The following is a 19,787-nucleotide window of genomic DNA, read 5'->3' as shown; positions in this document are numbered from 1 at the left end:
CCCCTAAGAAATCCTGTACCATTCAGCTGTTGTAGTCCTAGTCACTTTTTTAAAAAGATTTATTTATTTATTTGAAAGTCAGAATTATTTATTTATTTATTTGAAAGTCAGAATTACACAGAGAGAAGAGAGGCAGAGAAAGAGAGGTCTTCCATCTGCTGGTTCACTCCCTAAATGGCCGCAACAGCAGGAGCTGTGCTGATCTGAAGCCAGGAGCTTCTTCCGGGTCTCCAACACAGGTTCAGGGGCCCATGGACTTGGGCCATCTTCTATTGCTTTCTCAGGCTATAGCAGAGACCTGAAGCAGCCAGGTCTCAAAGGCACCCATATGGGATTCCGGTGCTTCAGGCCAGGGCATTAACCCGCTGAGCCACAGTGCTGGCTCCAAGTTCTAGTCACTTTTCAAAATAATTTTATTTTATTTATTTGCCCTTCATCTACCTCCTCACTTTTGTTTGGTGGCCTTGCTGTTGTGAGAAATAGCCCCACCCATCCACTCAAAGGATGGACTTAGACTCAGGAAGTGCAGCAAAAGCAAGACTTTATTAATGATCGTGCAAGACCAGGCACCTGGCGGGCCAGCTCACCTGGGGTGATTTATAGCAAACCATTTATTTTCTAGAACACAGGTCCCTCCCCCAGTTCCCAGTTCCTCATTGGCTGAGTACTACAGGGTTACAGTCTTCCCAGCATCTGCTTCAGCTATTCTGGCCGTGCTTAACATCCTGTTTGCCCAAGACTTTTTATTTTTTTAAGATTTTATTTATTTATTTGAGAGGTAGAGTTACAGAAAGAGAGAGAGAGAGAGAGAGAGAGAGAGAGAGAGAGGTCTTCCATCTGCTGGTTCACTCCCCAAATGGCTGCAATGGCTCAGAGCTGTGCCAATCTGAAGCCAGGAGCCAGGTGCCTCCTCCTGGTCTTCCACGCGGGTGCAGTGGCCCAAGGACTTGGGACATCTTCTACTGTTTTCCCAGGCCATAGCAGAGAGCTGGATTGGAAGAGGAGCAGCCGGGACTAGAACTGGCACCCATATTGGATGCCGGCACCACAGGAGGAGAATTAACCTACTGCGCCAGGGCGCTGGCCTTGCCCAAGACTTTTCCAGGAGCCTGTAAACTAGGTGTTAGGCTGGGTGGCTACGTGTAACTTTCCACATAGCTGCAAGCTGTTATGCCATTTACTTGTCTACTCCTGGGTTAACACCTTAAGTTGAAAAGGAACCAAATATTTGCTCCTCACAGTGTGCCGTTCCCTCTGAGTCTCAGACTGGTGGCTGCAGTGGGATGGAGGAGGTGTAGGTGAGCAGAGAGGGCCATGTGCAGTGCCCTAACAAGGCTCCCTGTCTGAGAAAGCTGGGAAGTTTCAACAGGCCCCTGAGAAGTTTACTACTTATGCCTCTTTGCTTCCCACAGGGGAATAGGAAATATGTCTGTGTTCAGGCATATCGATAAAAAAGTGGTCTATGAACTGGATAAGTGCAACCTCAATTAATGAATGTGTCCTTTCTTTCCTCTTCTCTCACCTCCCCCCCCTCACCAACATCTTTCTGCTCTGCTCTTCCTATCTTGTCTAATTTTTGTGTATTCCTTTCTCTAGACGACCACGGGCCTTAATACGACAACAGCCTCTGTGCTCCAGTTTTCCATTGGTAAGTGTTTTCAATGAATCCAGCAATTCATTTATTTTTAATCACAGCAATTTAACTTGGAAAAATTGATTTTAATCATAGCGTACTATTGGGATTATAATGCCAAATGCTTTCAGATTTACATAAGGATAAGTCTTAACTTTGCATAAATTATTTAGAATGTTCTTTAAATGAAACAAAGATTTTTAAACACCGCATTCTGTTTATACTTCTCTCCAGCAGTGAGTGGTATTAAAAATGCTACAGATGATCCAAAAGATCTTAAAATGATTTACATACGTATTTTGAACACACTGGGTTATTGTATTACAACTAATTACCTTGCTGGTTATGCTTTGCTCAGATTAAGATTGAAATCTATTCAATTTCCTGAGCTCCAACTAACTGGTAGTGAAAGAGATAATTATTGGTGACTGAAAGAAACCAATGAAGCCTTCATGTTTGGCATATGATTAATTCAGTCATAGATAATGAAAAAAAAAAAAAAGGCTGCATCTGGCAATATTTCTTTCATGTGCTTTTGTAGTAGAAGCAAACATTTCTACCCCAGGAATCCCATAAAGCAAGGTGACTATTGATCAAGTGCTTGCGATTTTGCTGTCTTTTCTATTACTTTCCATTTTAATTTTTGAATGAATCCTTCACGAATTAACAACTTGCACACATTCCTAAAAGGAATGTTCTGCAGAAAGAAAGCTCTTGCCTTCTTGAGGCCTCAGACTTTTTTTTTTAACCTTGGTCCTATAACATGCACTCTTCCCCCTGACCCACCCTGTGGAATAGCTGGTGCCTGGCAGCTGTGTCCGGGGATAACACCCCAGCCCCCACCATCTTTACCCTCATTTCCTTGGAGAGCAACCACTAGCAAAAGGACTGCTTCCCTTGGTAGCCTTGTATTCAAATTGCAAAATCGTTGTGCTACAGCCAGGAGCTCACTGTGGTTGATGGTGCCCAACAGCAATTTTCTTCTAGTCATATAATTGTCACTTTTTTTTTTTTTTTTGTCACTGTGCCTCATCTCAGCTCATGTAGGTATTATGTGAACCTGCCTAATGACAGTATGGGTTCTTTTCTTCTCACGTTGATCATATTCCCTACAACAGTTTACAGATATTTTAGAAGTTCATATGTGGTCATAAAAAGTGTTAGTAAAAACAAAAATAATGTTGTTTTCTAATGAGAGAGTTTTATTTGATTTATTAGCAAGTATATCCCACTTTAATGAGCATATAATACTTTTATGATAAAACATGAAGTTCTTCTTTTTTAAAGATGTAGTACAATAAAACTGTGTAGCATAACAGATAGCTTGGAGATTCTTAACCAGAACAAATTCATTTTGCTATTAATGTGTAAAGATAGACAGAGTAGTGAACACCGGTCTATCTGTGTGATAGGTATCTATTCTTACTTTTTGGGAGAGTAATGAGCATTGACTTCAGAGATTCTTTGAGCAATTAAAGAACATTCACTCTAATGTAGCTGTTTCGTGTTTGCACTTTATCTAAAGGAGGAAAGAGCACCAGTTATAACACCCTTTATTAAAGCAGAGGAGGGGTCCTTTTTTTGTGAACAATAAAGTGTGTACAGCAAATCTGGCAAGATTCTCTCTCTCCTTGCCTTCAAGCACACCACTCACAATAAAGGTGATGAAACAGGACCAAGAAGTAGAGTTTAACTAAGGATGCAGGGGCTAGTACCTGGGGCTCCAAACCCAAACGTACCAGGTCCAAAGTCTTGGGATGGAACCCAAACACGTGACTTAGCAAAAACCCTTGATTTCCCCAGAAGACAGAGGGCTGCAGGCCACAGGCAGGCTTATGTTATTTAAGACATAGTTTTGAATTCTGGGTTGGAAGAATGGAGGAGTAACAGAAATGAGGGGAAAGGGAGGGAAGAAAGAATGAATGGAGAGACAGATTTTTTTTTAATTTTAATTTTTTTTTTAAATTTAGAACTCTTTGTTTTTTATTTGAAAGGCAGAGCAAGGTCTGTGTGTGGCGTGGGGAGACAGAGAGGAGAGAGAGAGAAAGAGAAAAAAAAGAAAGAATTTCCATCTGCCTGTTCACTCCCAAATGGCCACAACAACCCAGGCTGGGCCAGATTGAAGCCAGGATCCAGGAGCTCCATCTTGGTCTCCCACATGGGTGGCAGGGGCCCAATGTTTAGGCCATCATCCACTGCTTTCCCAGGAGTACTGACAGGGAGCTGGATTAGAAGCAGAGCAGCCAAGACTTAAACCAAGACTCTGGTGTAGGATGCAGGGCATTGCAAGCAGTGCCATAATGCCAGCCCCTTAAAATCTTCTTCTTGGATGATAGTTTTAGAGTCAAAAGTGAAATTATAGCATGCCGTTGGGACTGAAGCAAAATATGGAGTGAAAGAAATTGTAATTTATTGCTGAGAATTTCCCTGGGGTGTTGACACTGTGCATTTTGAAAGCACAATTCCTTGGGAACCAAGAAGGGTTGGGTGCTGGAGAAGCCATGGGGTAGCAGACCATTCGTTCTATGGTACGTGGTGTTGCATCTGTGTGGTGGGCTGCACCTTCCGGAAATAGTGTTCTGTATCTTGTAGTCATTTGTTGATGTCGATATGTATGAGGATTAAAGGAGTGAAATCGTCCTGTTTACGTGTGTGGGGTGAGGGCCAGACTGGGACACACATGTAAATCCTACAAATGGCATCATCGTGTTTATTCATCTTAAACTTAAAAAGCAAATATCAAAATAGAAACCACAGTTGAGTAGTTGTTCATTTATATTCAGTTCATAAATTATGGAGTGTGTTCGGAAAAGCTGTCTGTTGACAGTTCAGCACGCGTGTGTGTGTGTGTGTGTGTGTTGTGAAACTCTCCAAATCTTTACTAATCAGTGAAAGATGGCCAATTTTAGTGTCCCTTCTTAGGAATTCATTTAGGAATAGTTTAATTCAATGTTCATTATATTGCAAAAGGACTCAGATGTTATTCAGGCAATTTTCTAGTGGATTCTATTATTACTCATGACCTGAATGGTAAATGATATTCATAATTAGGCAAATATAATCACAGTTGAAAAAAATGTGTTGATATTTTCATAATGCTCGTGTAAGCACTTTCAATTATCTGGCAAATGCTTTCCAAAAGAGTCCCAATTTCCTCAGAGCTAGGTATGTAAAAATTGTTTGAATTAATGAGGGGTACCTCTACTAAAATTTGTCATGCCAGTGCTTAACTACAGTGCTCTCCCAATTCTTGCAAATATGTATGAGCCGTTTATAGACATAAATATATAGGCAGTCTTAATGAAATGATTTTTACTGTTCAAACATCCTGAAAATACAGTTATGCAAGTTGAAATTTATCAGGTTATCAACCGCTAAATCATCTTAAGAAGTGTCCTATAATGTTCTTAAAAGAACTTTTCATTTTTCCATTCTGATGAAAGATCTTGTATCCATTCTGGGGCTGAATCATTGATTTGCTACAGTCCTCACTTGATTCATGAGATTCTGCTTGTGAAACTTATGGCTGTAGTCTTAGGGGGCATTCACCCATTTCCTTTGGATTTCGTGTGGAATAGGAAGAAACATTTCCAATGACCCATCACAGAATGTTTTCCCAGCCAGGGTCCCGGGTCCAAGGGAAATACTGGCAGTGCTTGGCCTCCGTCATTTAGCAGACCATTACTGAGCGTCCACTGCGTGTCCAGCACTGGCCTGAGCTGGCTTGTAGGAAGACAGAACCTATTAACACCACTTCACAGTTTAGTAGGAAGCACCAGGTACATACAGAGCAGGAGCTTTCTGGACAATGCCAGGTTGTTAAGAACAAAGATGGGTAGCTGTACGGGTCAGCATGGGGCTGGGGCCCACCTACGTCTGGTGGGGTAGCGAGAAGAATCTCTGAAGGCCAACAATGCGAGTCAGTTGAAAAGACTGAGAAAGGTTTCTGAGGTGAGCGGACGGAGCGAACACAAGCAGAGCATTGCAGGAGAGCGTGAGTGCTCTCCCCGAGCAGAACTGGCCTAGGTGGCTAGGAGCAAAGCCAAACAACACTGTCTATCCGGACAGCTAATCTACCTCAGCCAGGAGTCTTCATTGACTTAATAGGTGAAGTTGGGTAGTGGAGGAGGGGAGATTAACTTGGTTGGCTTCCTGAAAATGAAATAAATTTGTCATTTTAATTTAGCTAAGAGAGGTCTATGAAAGGGCCACTTTCTATAGCAATAAAGAAATACAATAAAACCGATTCTGAAGAATAATTACCGGGCTAGCTGTGTTACAGATAGGTGAGTCACTTCCTTGATGTAAATCTGCATTGAGCACTCTCCAAGAGTTTGCCAAGTGATGCACTTGTTCAATTCAACACAGGTCTGTCTGCAGATGAATGGGATTCATTAGCCAAGTGAGGATTCAAGAGAAAGTATTTAGAACCAGACACCAAGAAGAGCTAATTGTTTGGCCTAGAACACAAATCTTTCTTGTGCATCAAGGTAGCCTCAAGCCCAGGGGCTCACAATGAATAAATGCTCAAAATATTTCTTGCCAGAATGAGTCACCATTATAGAGACACCTGTAACAGAACACAGTAACCAAGTGCTAACTAGGTGTGATGCAGGCATTTCATGCTGACAGGAGGTTTGGAGGAGGTAGAGGTTTGGAGGTTTGGAGGACCTCAAAAGTGGGAAAGTGGGAGTCACTAATAAAATGTGCCTTTAGGGAAGCAGACGGAAATATACATCCAGACATTCATTGGTAATTACAGAACTAAAATCTATTCTGTGTTCACAATTTATAGTTAGTGCCCCTTTTCCTTGGTTTTACTTATGGTGGCCTAAACATTTGTGGTTTTTCAGATGAAGAGTGTGTATGTATTATTTTTGCTACTTTTTTATCATCTTAAAACAGAAGAAACTCATTAAATCCTGAGTGCTCTGTATTTGCATATTCATGTGGGAAAATGTTCCGGGGCTCTGAGTTATTCTCTTTCTCTTTACTGTCTGTTCCACAGGAATCTATGGGATAAATGAGAGGTGCTCATTTTGTATAAGTGTCCTTGGAAAAATAAAAACTGGAAAATTAGCAAAGTGAGAGGTCCTCTTAGCTGAATCGGAAGATTGCTTTGTAAAAGGAAAGAGATCTGGAATTATTTTTTCTTCCACAGATGCAAGGAATAAATACTCACTTTTAAGAAGCATTTTATTTCATTTAGCATTGGAGAAGCAATTTTTCCTTGAACTTAATTCATAAACATATTAATTACTCAGAACTTGGTTCAGTCGAGAAATGCACTTTCTCGGTTCTTTAAGAACCAATAATTCAGCAGACGAAAAATTGAGCCCTCATACCTTGCTGTGATTTGCTGCTTGTCGTCTCCATGGGCTGGCTGAAATTTGTTGCAGATCAGATTCTCATTTTTATTTCAAGAGTTGTTCTCCTTGGTAAAGGAGAAAGACCTTGGGGGAGTTTATTGTGAAATAGTGAAAGCCTCTTCTGAAACATAGAAATCCATATGAGACTAAACAAAGTCTCTGGTGACTTGAGCTCAAAGCAAATATAAATCAAAACCAGAAGTTGAGAAAATTTCAATGGGCAAATTAATATCATACATCTGTGTGGAGGTTGGCATTTGGTGCAATGGTTAAGACTCCACATGGGACTGCCTGATTTGAGTACCAGCTCCACTTCTCATCCAGTTTCCTGCTAATGCGCAGGAGGCAGCAGGTGATGGCTCATGTACTTGGGTTCCTGTCACCCACATGGGGGACCTAGACTGAGTTTCAGGTTCCTGGTTTCAAACTGCCCCAATGCTTGCTTGAAATCTCTCTGGAGGATGTTCTAGGAAAAGGGAAACAGCAGTGAGGGCAGGGTGGGAAGCAGCTGCTCACGGATGGTGCTCCCCAAGAGAACTCATCCATTGTCCCAGCCAGGTACCTCGGAACCCCCTGCTTCACTGAATTTATTTTGCGACATCCACTTCACTCTGCTTTTATTCCTACACGGACCTGTTCGGCACATGCGTTTTTACCCTGTAGCTTAGATATTCCTGGCAGGCTAAGGAATGTTCAAGCATCCCTTTTTGTGTAGCTCATAATTTTTCAATTAGAACTAAATAAATGTGAACTGAATGGAATTAAATCACAGATTAGGAACAGGATAAAGTGCTGTTCCACATTGGTGCTCAGTACTATACCAGTTCTTGACTTCTGAGGCTAGGGAGTGTGCAGAATGAAATCTATGGGCAAGATTAGAACTTAATCTGAGCCAGAAGTTCTCGCTTTGTTATTAAACAATCAAGGATTCCTCCCTCAAAGAGAAGATCTTCAGGGAAGCTGTTTTTTTAATCATTGTTTTAAAGATTTATTTATGTATTTGAAAGGCAGAGTAAGAGAGTGAGAGAAGGGAGACAGAGAGAGATCTTCTATCTATTCGTTCACTCCCCAAATGGCCGTAACAGCCAGGGCTGGTCCAGGTGGAAGCCAGGAGCCAGGAACTCCATCTGGGTCTCCCACATCGGGGGCAGGGGCCCAGGTGCTTGGGCTGGCTTATGCTTTCCCAGGTGCATTAGCAGGGATCTGGATCGGAAGTTGTGTAGCCAGGACTCAGACTGGCACCCTGCAATGGGATGCCGGCATCACAGGTGGCAGCTTAACCCATTGTGCCTCTTCCCTCGCTTAATGAAGTGTATTATATATAATAAGGAAGTGTACTGTGTATAATGCAATGCTCCCCGACACACACAGGAAAAGCAAAGCCTGAGACAGTGCCCTGGCCTTCAAGAAGTTTATCATCAGGGTCATTACATGATGCATACATGGATCAGAGCATCATATTGCACCCCTTAACTATGTGCAATTATGTGCCAATTAAAAATAAAACTTTTTTAAAAAAAACTTTATTATCAAAAGGTGGCGCACAAAAAAGTACACATTTGGGAAGAAACCAAGTAAGGCAGTACATGTGAGGTGCTAATTAAGGGATGCAGAACATGGAGGAGACTGAGGCAGATCATGGGAAAATCCAGAAGAGAGGGAGAACCAGAGACAGGACTTCAGCATTTGGGAGGAAGACTGGCAAGAGCAGGCGTGGCGCCACTGCAGAGGGTCAGAGTCCCAGTGAAGGTTAGGGGATGGCATCCTGTGGGGAGGAGAACAAGGCAGGGTCAGAGGCACACAGCCACAAGGATGGCCTTGCTGAGTCTCCAGATTGCAGGAGCTTGGGAGGAGAGGATTAGCCCTTCTAGAACATGGGCCAGCCCGGAGCACTCGGGCATGGGTTATTTGGGCTCTGGAGAAAGGAACCCTGTGTGGCAGGGAGGCTGGCACAGCCTGACACACTGTGTGTTTCTCTTGCCTGTGTTTCCCCCAGCACAGGCTACAGCAAAGGATCTCCACCGTGAGCTTAGGAGGGAACTTGCAAAGGGCAGGCACCTGGAATTTTGAATGATGGCATCGCATTCCACAAACTGGGAGGGAGCCCATCCCTCTCTCCCTTCTAAGAGTGGCAGTGGCAATGTAGAAATGTGGAGATTTTGCAAGTGAGAGACCGCAGATAGGACTAGAAGGGAGAAAGGCCCAAAAGGCAAGGAGGACAGCTGCTCATCTTATATCCTGTGGTCACTGCGCATCTGCCATAAACTGGAAGAAGTCCCCTAATGAGATTTGGGAATTTCAGCCAGGGAAAGGAAGTTGACAAAGGGACAAAATATTGAGTACAATAAATCACGTACTGTCACCTTGCTCCAGAAAAGAGGATTTGCAGATCCAGTGGTCTGCTTGCTAATGAAGTCAAGTCAAAATACAAATCAGTACCAGTAGCCTCATTTTTGAAGTTGAACTTGGCCTCTGTGACATGTTATGAAAGAGGTCTTTCAATTTAAAGAAAGCATGTTTTTAGTCTAAGTACAGACTTTTCTGAGGATTTTTATTGATTTTTTTCTTCTGTTTTATTTGACCCCTCTTAATCCTTAAGATCACCTTTTTTTCTTTTCCTCGCTTAACATTATACTAAATTCCTGCCAGGTTATTTTTTTGTTGGACAAACAGATTTAGACATAAATCCTCGATTTTCATATTTAAGTAATTGCTTAATTGACAGTCTGAGCAGACTGAAGATCAGGGGCAGGTTCATTTCTTTAAATTGACCATTTCTATTAAAAAATGATTTATCTCAACACTGGCGTCATATTTTACTAAAATTGAATTCGTTTGTTCTTGACAGATCCAAGAGTGATTCTCTGATTTCCTCTCCTGCAGAGTGGAACTGTTCTTAATTAAAGTAATATCTGTGGGCTCCTCTGGTCACAATTCCCAGCTCTGTCGTTTGGGACCAAGAAGCCTCAGGACACGTCCCGCCTGGGCTGCCACAAAGCATTATCTGACACAGTGACCATTTTTTTTCCTGACCTGGCTTTTTACCCATGAATCGCACTGCTGCCCCTTTGGCTAAGGCCCCTGAACTTGAGCCAGACGTGAGATGCCGTCTCTCTGTGCAGACACAGCGCAGGCACATCGAGTTGGTACCTCATGACTTCCAAAAGCCACCCTGTGTGGTGGGATGTGCAGGCACTGTCCCATGTCGGGAACAGGCTAAGAGGTGCCTGCCATGAGCTGGCCAGATTGTTGGCTCGGCCAAGAGCAGCACTTCCTATGTAGCCATCCCTCATGCATTTATTTTATCCAGGAGCTGGGAGTTGGACACATAGCCCACTTGGGTCCAAATTCTCCTATGTCCAGGCAAATGTTTTTCCCCTTGTGCTCCAAGGTGCTCTATGGATCACTGATGTACAGTAAAATACGAAATAATAAAAACAATTTGTAAGGTGGATATTCCGTGCAGCAGCTGTGCTTAGAACACCCAGCTCCCACAGTGGAGGGCATGGGTTTGAATGGAGCTCTGCTTCCCACTCCAGCTTCCTGCCAATGTGTACTCTGAGAGGCAGCTGGTGATGGCTCAAGTTCTCAGGTGCCTGCCACCCATGTGGGAGAACTGGATTGAGTTCCTGGCTCCTAGTTTTGTCCTGGCTCAACCCTGGTTGTTGCAGGGATTTGGGGAGTAAATCAGCAGATGGAAAATTCCTCTCTCCCTCTTTCTCTCTCTCCTTCCGTCTCTCTATGCCTTGAAAATGAATAAAATAGATTTTTTCAATACAAACGAAAGACCAATTTGCTCTGAATAGTACCAGGCAAAAGGCTAGCTCAGTAATAGAGGACATACTTAATTACATTTTAATAAAATTTACAAATTAATGAAAAAATTTGTATAAATATATCATTATAAAACAATATGCAAAAGTATATACATAAAGTGTTGGTTTTGTAGCAGGAGAGAAAAATAAAACCAACATAAAACCTGAAAAACCTATTAAATTAGCTATCCTGGGTGTTACTTTATATACTTAAAACTGGGAGTCATTTCTAAGAACTGCTCTTAAGTTAGTGTTTCTAGATTCGCCTGATTGTCGTGATTTTGCTCTGTTTACAGTAGGTGATTTTGATGCCATTGGTGAAAGGCCTTAAAGCTGTTAGGCTTTTTCTGGCAGATTCAGTAAAGAAGGAAACAAACAAAAAAATCTGGCTGTAGTCATTGTTCTCTGTTGTTGCTGGAAGAGTACACACGCACAGTTGCTGCCAAAGAAATATTTGAACAGAAATTCGTAGACCTATCACAGCATCGATCAGCTGAATCATAATCGCCTTGTTTGGGGTAGAATTAATCTGAAGAAGAGCCAAGTAGCCAGTGAGCTCTCCCTGTGATCCTTGCTGCTTTGGAAGATCGTGAGAGTGTTGTCTCCCTGGTGAATATAGTGCCGGTCTCAAAATTGCTCTTAGCTTAAAAGCAAAGAGAGATAATTGTCAGATTGCTGCTTGCACCAAGTCTTGGTGCTGCCCACCACAGTTTTCACACTTTGACGCAGAAGAAGGCACATCTCTTTCTCGCTTGCCCTTGCCTGGAGTAACGTGTAACGTCCCTTTGGGAGTGACAGTGCCTTGCTTTTGAAAACCTTCCCCCGAAAGTTTCCCATTCATCTCCTTCTGTCTTTCTGCTCACTACAACTGCGAGTTAATGGCCCTGCCTTCCATTTATCTGTCCTGAAGTGATGAAAGGATGTGTAGATCCTGCCAGCATTTGCTCCCTTCGGAACAGGGGCTTCTGAGCAGCAGGATCGGCTCCTTTCCCTGTTCTTACGACGCTTCTGTATCAAACGCTGTCGCATACAGGTGGCTCCTAGGACCTTGCTTGCAGCTCGGCTCAGTCTTGAGTGATGGCAGCGGTGGCACCTGTGCCGCGAGAATCCTCCACAGGCCTCCGTCCAGACCCTCCTTGAGCCTTCAGTGTTTATGGGACCTGCTTGGCTGTTGAGGCGTGATTTCTGGCAGTGCCTTTTGCTGTCCATAAATTCTGTGAGATCCGTTCCCTCCTCCTCCCGTGCTTCCGTGCGACAACTCAAAAGGCAGCTTGTTTGCCAGGCAGAGCCCTGGGGAAGACGCTGCTCCCAGCAACCTCCACCACCAGTTCTCAAGGGGACAATAGCTGCTTCGATTGTGTTCTGCTCTGATTTACTTTGAAAAGTCCTGGGATTGGTGGAGAAGGGCATAACCCAATAACATAAACTACCCAGGCCCTACGAGACTCAATACCAATTGCTTTATCCTTCTACTATCAAAGTAAAAAGAAATAGATACTGCTGGTACTGGAGATCCAGGCTCACAGTTCTCATCTGTAATTCCCGTGTTTTAAAAATTTTGTTTTTTTTTTATCTGTGTGGTGGCCAATCTGGACAATCTGGATCCAAATGTGTGTGGCAGCAAGAGCTGACTTGAAATGATTAGGCATTTTGTAATCTGTATTTCGACAACCCATGTGAATCTTCATGCATTTCATTGCAGAAATATCAATGTGTTTGATTACAGAGCATTGCCCTAGACTTTGCAGGGCATGTTGTATAATAGTTGATACATGCCTGTATTCCCTTTCTGAAATCAGTAAAGGAATTAAAAATAAACTTTAAATTCTAGAATTCATCTACTCTCAAGAGATTGTAGACCCGGATAGCTGTTACCATGAGGAAGGGATCAGCTCTTCCGTTTTCCTTAGAAGTTACTCCTATTTCTATTTTTCACTGGCTTTGATTTGACTCCAAATCAAGTTAGTTTCTGCATTGTTTATTTATATGTCAACGACCTATGAGAGATAGGAGAAAAGGAAGACATTTATTTGTGAATTGGGGAAACTGTGCCTCCATACATGTATATCATGGTAAATGGGCTATTGCACAATGAGCAGATTTTGAACATACTTATGGGCTTCATTTGTCTAGCTCATCATTGCTGCTTGTTCATTCTTGAGATGGTGGAATTTAACAGCTCTGTAGGACACTCCCAGCTAGCGTGGTGCAGAAGCATGCCAGTGAGCAATTCCCAGAGGTTTGAGGTCTCTCCAGCTTTTGTTGAGTCCCTGGGGTTCATGAAAATCAGTCTAGGGTTTCATTTAGGTTCATCTCCAACACGGTCCAAAAATCAATTGGTGTTTGTCTTATGTAAGCAAACAGTTACTTGTGGTTGTTTAATATGACTCATTTCCACATGAGAACATTTTAATTGGGCCATATTTGCCTGAAGTGATGGATAAAAAAAAGAATTTCAAAGGTCATAAATTACTTTTTTTACTCTTCAATAGATTTTTAAATTTTCTATTTTTCACTGATGAAGAAAATTGGATGTATTTATATAACATCATGTTCTGAAGTACCCTTGTATATACATTATGGAATGACTAAATCTGGTCGGCGCCATGGCATAGTGGGTTAATCCTCTGCCTATGGCGCCGGCATCCCGTATGGGCACCGGTTCTAGTCCCAGCTGCCCCTCTTCCAATCCAGCTCTCTCCTGTGGCCTGGGATAGCAGTAGAGGATGGCCCAAGTCCTTTGGCTCCTGCACCCACATGGGAGACTGGGAGGAAGCTTCTGGCTCCCAGCTTCAGATTGGCGTGGCTCTGGCTGTCGTGGCCATTTGGGGAGTGGACCAATGGAAGGAAGACCTTTCTCTCTGTCATTCTCTCTCACTGTCTGTAACTCTGTCTCTCAAATAAATAAATGAAATCTTTAAAAAAAATGGAATGACTAAATCTAGCTAACTAATATGTATATCTTCATTCTTTTTTCACCATTGTCCCATCATTTAAATACATTTATGGCTTGATTGTGCCATGTTAAGTAAAGTGGGAAACAGACTTTGTAGTTAGGAGTCCTGTGCCCTGGGAACTGTGATATAAGGCGTTTGTGCAATGCAGGAATGGACATGTAGAGAATGCTCTCTTTAGAGGGATCCGAGTTTTGTGGGTCCACATTTGAAGCTTCTACACATTGGATGAGGGCCAGGGTCTTGCTAAGGAAAAACAAGGTTACATGTTCAAAATTAGGTAACAATAAGAATATTTATTGAGGATTACTTTATTAATTTGAAAGAGTACAGAGAGAGGGAGAGATCAGAGAGAGGGAAAGGAAGAAGAAGGAGGAGGAGGAGGAGGAGGAAGAGGAGAAGAAGAAGAAGAAGAAGAAGAAGAAAGAGAGAGAGAGAGAGAGAGAGAGGTCTTCCATCCACTGGTTCATTCCCCAAATTATTTCAATACCTAGGGATGCTCCAGATCAAAGCCAGGAGCCAGAAACTCCATCTGGGTCTTCCACATGGGTTTCAGGGACCCAAGCACTCAGGCCATCTTGTACTATTTTCCAAGGTGCGTTACTAGAAGTAGTTATTGGAAGTAGAGCAGCTGGGGCACGAACCAGCGCTGTGTTGGTGTCACAGGCAGCAGCTTAACCCACTGCACCACGATACTGGCCCCAGGAGAATATCTATTTAGAGTCAGAAAAGAAATCATAACACAATCACAGACTTCTAGAAGTTTCTAATACCACAAATGTCACAAAATCGAGAAATACAACCTCTCTGTGAGCTATCTCAAATGCCCTGTAATACTTTTGATTTATGTTTTTTGGTTGCATACTCTGAAGTCACTTCTTGCTATGACAACAAGCTTGTCACATTTCCTATAGAGAATAGAATTCTCTCTACGTTTGTGGATGGGAGTTGGTTGTTTATATGAGTTATTTTACCTTTGCAACTCCTTCTTGATAATGTCATTTAGATTGTTGGGATCATTGTGAAGTTGGAAAAATCTTTATCTTGCTTACATCTGGGGGCACTGTAGCTTTTCTGTGCAGTGACTAATCTTAACTATGAATTGACATCACTCATCAGGCAATGCGTCATCAGTGTCTGAGTCACGATGCTGGGTGCGTCAGCACAGGGGCAGCGAGAGTTCCTGGGAGCACTTGCTGTGCTGAGAATGGGGACACTGTGAAATAGACGTGGGCCACATAAGCATATCACTCAAAATAAATGTACCTCCTACTCAGCTGCTCGCTGTCTGAATCCCCATGGCATGGCCATGCCAGTACCATGTGACATCAGGAGGCACGTGCTGAAGAGGCACCAGAATGGAGACAAGATCTTAACTAGTTGCACGTGTTATAAAATGCACTCATGTGGGCACACTTCTAGAGCTTCCTCCAGGGCCTTGGGAGGGACACACACCAGTGAGGTCCTGAAGCTACATCTGCAACAGTTTCTTGGTCAATGTATTTCTGTCTACACTGAGCATGTTAGAAGTGAACATTGCATTTGTATAGGTTGTCTTGATACATATATGTTGACATTGATACGAAACGTATTGTCACTTCCTTACTATTTTTTTAACAACCCCTTGCAAGTTGCCTCAACTTTTCCTTTGAAACTCTAGTATATCTTATCACCTTTTATTTGAGATGCTTAGACTTTTGCCTATCTCAGTAGTCATATGAGGAACCATGGAGATTTCCATACACTGCTGCAACAAGTGTTCTGATTTCCAATAGATATTAATCATTGAGGCAAGTCAATAGTTTTATTCAATATAGATCTTAAGCCATTTAGCCAATTTTTTTACATTCAGAATATTATACATCATATATACATGTCTTTGTGACTCTTTTTTAAAATAATATTTATTTGAAAGGCAAAGAGGGAGAAAGATAGATACCATCCTCTGGTTCACTCCCCAGAAGAGCTGCTTCACACTTGCACAGTGAATCCTTGTTGTGTGACATCAGTGTTTCCAGGCGTAGTGAGCTCAGCTCTGGCCAGAGAGGCTTTTGGAGATGCAGCCCTCCCATCATGGCCATCCTCATCATCACTGGCTGTTCTGCAGCCCCGCTTTTGATCAGGCCAGGGAGGTGGGGGGATTCGGAGCCTCTGTCCAGCGGCTTGCAGGCTGCTGCTCCTCTCAGGAGGTCACAGGGGGCTGCCACTGAGGACTCTCTGATAGCAACAACCTAAGGTACTGGTGCTGCATTTCTGCTCCTAAGCTTATTACCCTTCGCTGGTAACAAAACAAGCTACAAGCCCAGATTACCTACCGTTGGTTACAACTGCTTTGATATTTCTTGTGAAGGCTGCCTTAACCAAAACAGCTAACATAATAATCATACTTTCAGACAAAATGTATTCCAGTTAACTCATGGCTCATTCTTGTCACTCAGTTCTAGGACTTAAGATCATTGTGGTCCTAATCTTCAGGACAATTCCCTGAGTGGTTGCTGTTATTGTTCAGATTACCCATGAGAACACTTTAGTACAGGAGCAGTAAGTGACTTGCCTAGGGTCATACAGCTAAGTAGTGTCAAGCCCAGATTACAACCCTAGCAGCCCATTTTCCCTGTCCAACTCCACTAACCCCTATACATACCTTTGATAGGCAGAGTGACAGAGAGAGATGGAAAGGGAGAGGGAGAGAGAGAAGAGAGAGAGAGAGAGAGAGAGAGAGAGAGAGAGAGAGAGAGAGAAAGAATCTTCCATTCACTGATTCACTTCCAGATGGGCACAGCAAGTGCTCCAGGTATGGGTCAGCTGAAGCCAGGAGCCAGGAGCCCCATTTAGGTCTCCCACATAGGTGGCAAGGGCCCAAGTATTTGGGCCATCTTTCATGGTTTTCCAGAAGCATTAGCAGGAAGCTGGATTGGAAGTGGAGGTAAGTTTAGACTTGAACTAGGGCTCCCATATGTGATGCAGGTGTCATAAGCAGTGGCTTGACCCACTGCCACCACAACACCAGCCCCTCTGAAAGGTATTTTATGGCCAAGGGATTTTCACTCTAAAAAGTGAAGGAGGGGCCGGCACTGTGGCGCAATAGGTTAATCCTCTGCCTTAGGCGCCGACATCCCACATGGGTGCCAGTTCTAGTCCCAGCTGGTCCTCTTCTAATCCAGTTCTCTGCTATGCCCTGGGAAAGCAGTAGAAGATGGTCTGAGTGCTTGGGCCCCTGCACCCACCTGGGAGACCCAGAAGAAGTTCCTGGCTCCTGGCTTCAGATTGGCCCAGCTCTGGCTGTTGCAGCCAGTTGGGGAGTGAACCAGCGCATGGAAGACCTTTCTCTCTGTCTTTCCCTCTTACTTTCTGTAAATCTACCTCTCAAAAGGAAAAATTATATAGAATATAGTAGCATGAACAAGCATTGAATTCATTATCATGTAGGCTTCCCTCTTATAGGAAGAATTAAACAAGATCTATTAAAGGCTATGTGATATGTTATCAAATATTTTCTCATTAATCCATCACATTGCAATTTAGAGAAACATTTGGTAAGTTGTGATTTTATAAGATATTGTCCAAGATAAAAAAGCATCCTAGTTTTTAGACTTCTGTTGTTTATATGCCTCTGGGAGGCATTATTTGAAACGAAAGCCACAGCAGAATATCCATGGTGTAGAAAACCAATACTCCTAATTTTGATTTACTAAGTTGGAGACTTCCATTTGCAATGGCAAGCAGCAGTTGAATCTGTAAGTGTGAATCTCGTGGCAAATATAAACCTGGGTGTTACTTGTTATCAACGTTAATTAAAGCCTTGGAAGCAGGTTAGATCTCCACAGGGGGCAATGTGGATAAGAGGAGAGAAAGGCATGAAGCAGTTTGAGTCCAGAGAGTAGAGCAGTGGCTGGTAAAGGCTGGGAGGGTTGATGGGGTGGACAGGAAAAGGGGAGATGTGAGTCAAAGAGGGTATACAGCTTCCATTAGACAGTAGGCGTGAGTTCTGCTGAGCTGTTGCACAGCATGTAACTACAGATAATACTGCCCTGTTTTATATTTCAAAATTGCTAAAAAGAGTAGAGTTTAAATGTTCTCACTATGAAGAAATGGTAAGGCATTCAGGTGATGGATATTCTAAGTCATCTGCTTGAATCACCCCACAATTGATGCAGGTATATCATATACTCCATAAATATATACACTTGTTATTTGCAAATTAAAAATAAAATCAGGGGCCAGTGTTGTAGTGCAGTTGGTTAAGCCCAAGTTTGGAACTCCACATCTTGTATCAGAGTACCAGTTTGAGTCCCGGCTGCTCTACTTCTGATTCAGCTCCCTGCGAATGTGCCTGTGAAAGCAACAAATGATGGTCCAAGTGCTTGGGCCTCTGCCACCCATATGGAAGACCAGGATGGAGTTCCCAGCTCCTGGCTTTGGTCTGGTCCAGTTCAGGTTGATGTTGCCCATTTGGGTAGTGAACCAGCAGATGGGAGATTTTGTTCTCAATCTCTCTCTCTCTCTCTCACTCTCTGCCTTTCACATACAATATATCTTAAGAATAAAATAAAAATATTAACATTAAACAAAAACAGTTTGAGGTTAAGAAGAAAAAGACAATAGAGAAGAACAAACAAAAGAGGCCAGAAAAACAGGAGACAAATGGACAAGGCAGTGGGGGCCAAGAGAAGCCCCACCCAGGAAGCCTTGGATTGACTAACAAATCCTGCCCAGAGGTCAAGTAGCCTGAATTTGCAATGTGATTGGCAGCATGGACTCCCCACCAACTGAGGACTAATGAGAGCAGTTTCAGTGGAGTGCTTGAGGGCTGAAGCCTGGATGGAGTGGAGAAGGGAGAACAGGAAATGAGGAGCTAGAGCCAGTCACTGCACAACCTTACAAGAAGTTTTTGCGGTACAAAGGAGCAAAAATAGAGTGGGAAGAAACAGAAGGTAGGGGTGTGGCATCAAGAGGGTTTGTTGTTATGGCTGTTCAAAGATAGAAGGTGCTTAATAGGTTTACACCGTGTTCACTCATATGATAGAATTATCCAGGAAGTCTTTGGGGAGAAACTGATGTTTGGGAGAGAGAAGAAAGCTTGTAAGGCCTGAGAGGAAGTGGGACCTAGACCATTTGAAGAGGTTCTGATGAACAGAAATACATCATCCTCTGCAACAGTTGGGAGCAGAATTAGGTCATATGGACAGATACAGAGTGTGGTTCACGTGGATTTGCAAGCACTAAAATGAAGGCATTACTGTCTGCATTGCATGGTTAACCTAGTAGGAATGAACTTAGACATATGATTTTATATTAAAATGCTGAGAAATTATAAAAGAAATAACCCAGTATTCTTTTATTAAACTTGATAACACTGAGCGAATTATTCAAGTAGGTGCCAATTCAGTGGTATGAACTCAGGACATCAGCAATGAAGAATGAAATGTTGTTGTGATAAGATAGCTTCAGAGCATTATATAGATATCTGTGCAGGAATAGAGGTGGCCTGTATTTATATCACAGTGCACATGTGTGCCAAACCATAGGACAAACTGTAAGACAATATCAGGCCAGAAATACTGTGAATGGAATCATCTATCATTGAACTCTACAGGGTTGACCAAGGAACCAATGATAGCTAAATGACAGCTGTTGTAAATGACTGTAGGTCTACTTTTATTATTTACCCATTTATTTCTCAGTTTAAAATTAAGAATTGACAACCAAACCTAACCAGAAACAACCCAATGAAAGCTTATGTCTTTTACACAACATACTCTGCCCTCCCCCAAACCATGGGCGTGGCCGTAAGCTGGTAGCAGTACTGCATGGGAATCAGAAGTCCTAGATTGTGTGGAGTCCTCAGAAGATTCTACAAGTTCACTAGGTTTTTTAAAAAAATTTATTTATTAATACCAAACTTTGAGAACCTTTTGTCACTTTATACCCCTGTTGAGGGTAAAAATGAAAGTATTTGGATTTTTCTTGCTTGCCTGTAGGAACCAAGGGAAGTGCTTGAAGCTGTAGATCAGGT

The 19,787-nt window shown here is 42.7% G+C and overlaps 1 protein-coding gene across 1 annotated transcript in view; it reads left to right on the top strand.

The window, feature by feature from the left end:
* RELN (reelin) overlaps positions 1 to 19,787 on the top strand; it is a 581,586-nt gene that overhangs the window by 316,230 nt on the left and 245,569 nt on the right. The window contains exon 8 of the mRNA XM_062213575.1: positions 1,597 to 1,648. Within this exon, the coding sequence (XP_062069559.1) occupies positions 1,597 to 1,648 (52 nt within the window). The remainder of the gene's footprint in view (positions 1 to 1,596; positions 1,649 to 19,787) is intronic.

The sequence above is a fragment of the Lepus europaeus genome, chromosome 1, assembly GCF_033115175.1.
Source record: "Lepus europaeus isolate LE1 chromosome 1, mLepTim1.pri, whole genome shotgun sequence".
NCBI classification, from domain to species: domain Eukaryota; kingdom Metazoa; phylum Chordata; class Mammalia; order Lagomorpha; family Leporidae; genus Lepus; species Lepus europaeus.
The sequence above is the reverse complement of the archived record's forward strand: the minus strand, read 5'-3'. Positions and strand labels throughout refer to the sequence as shown.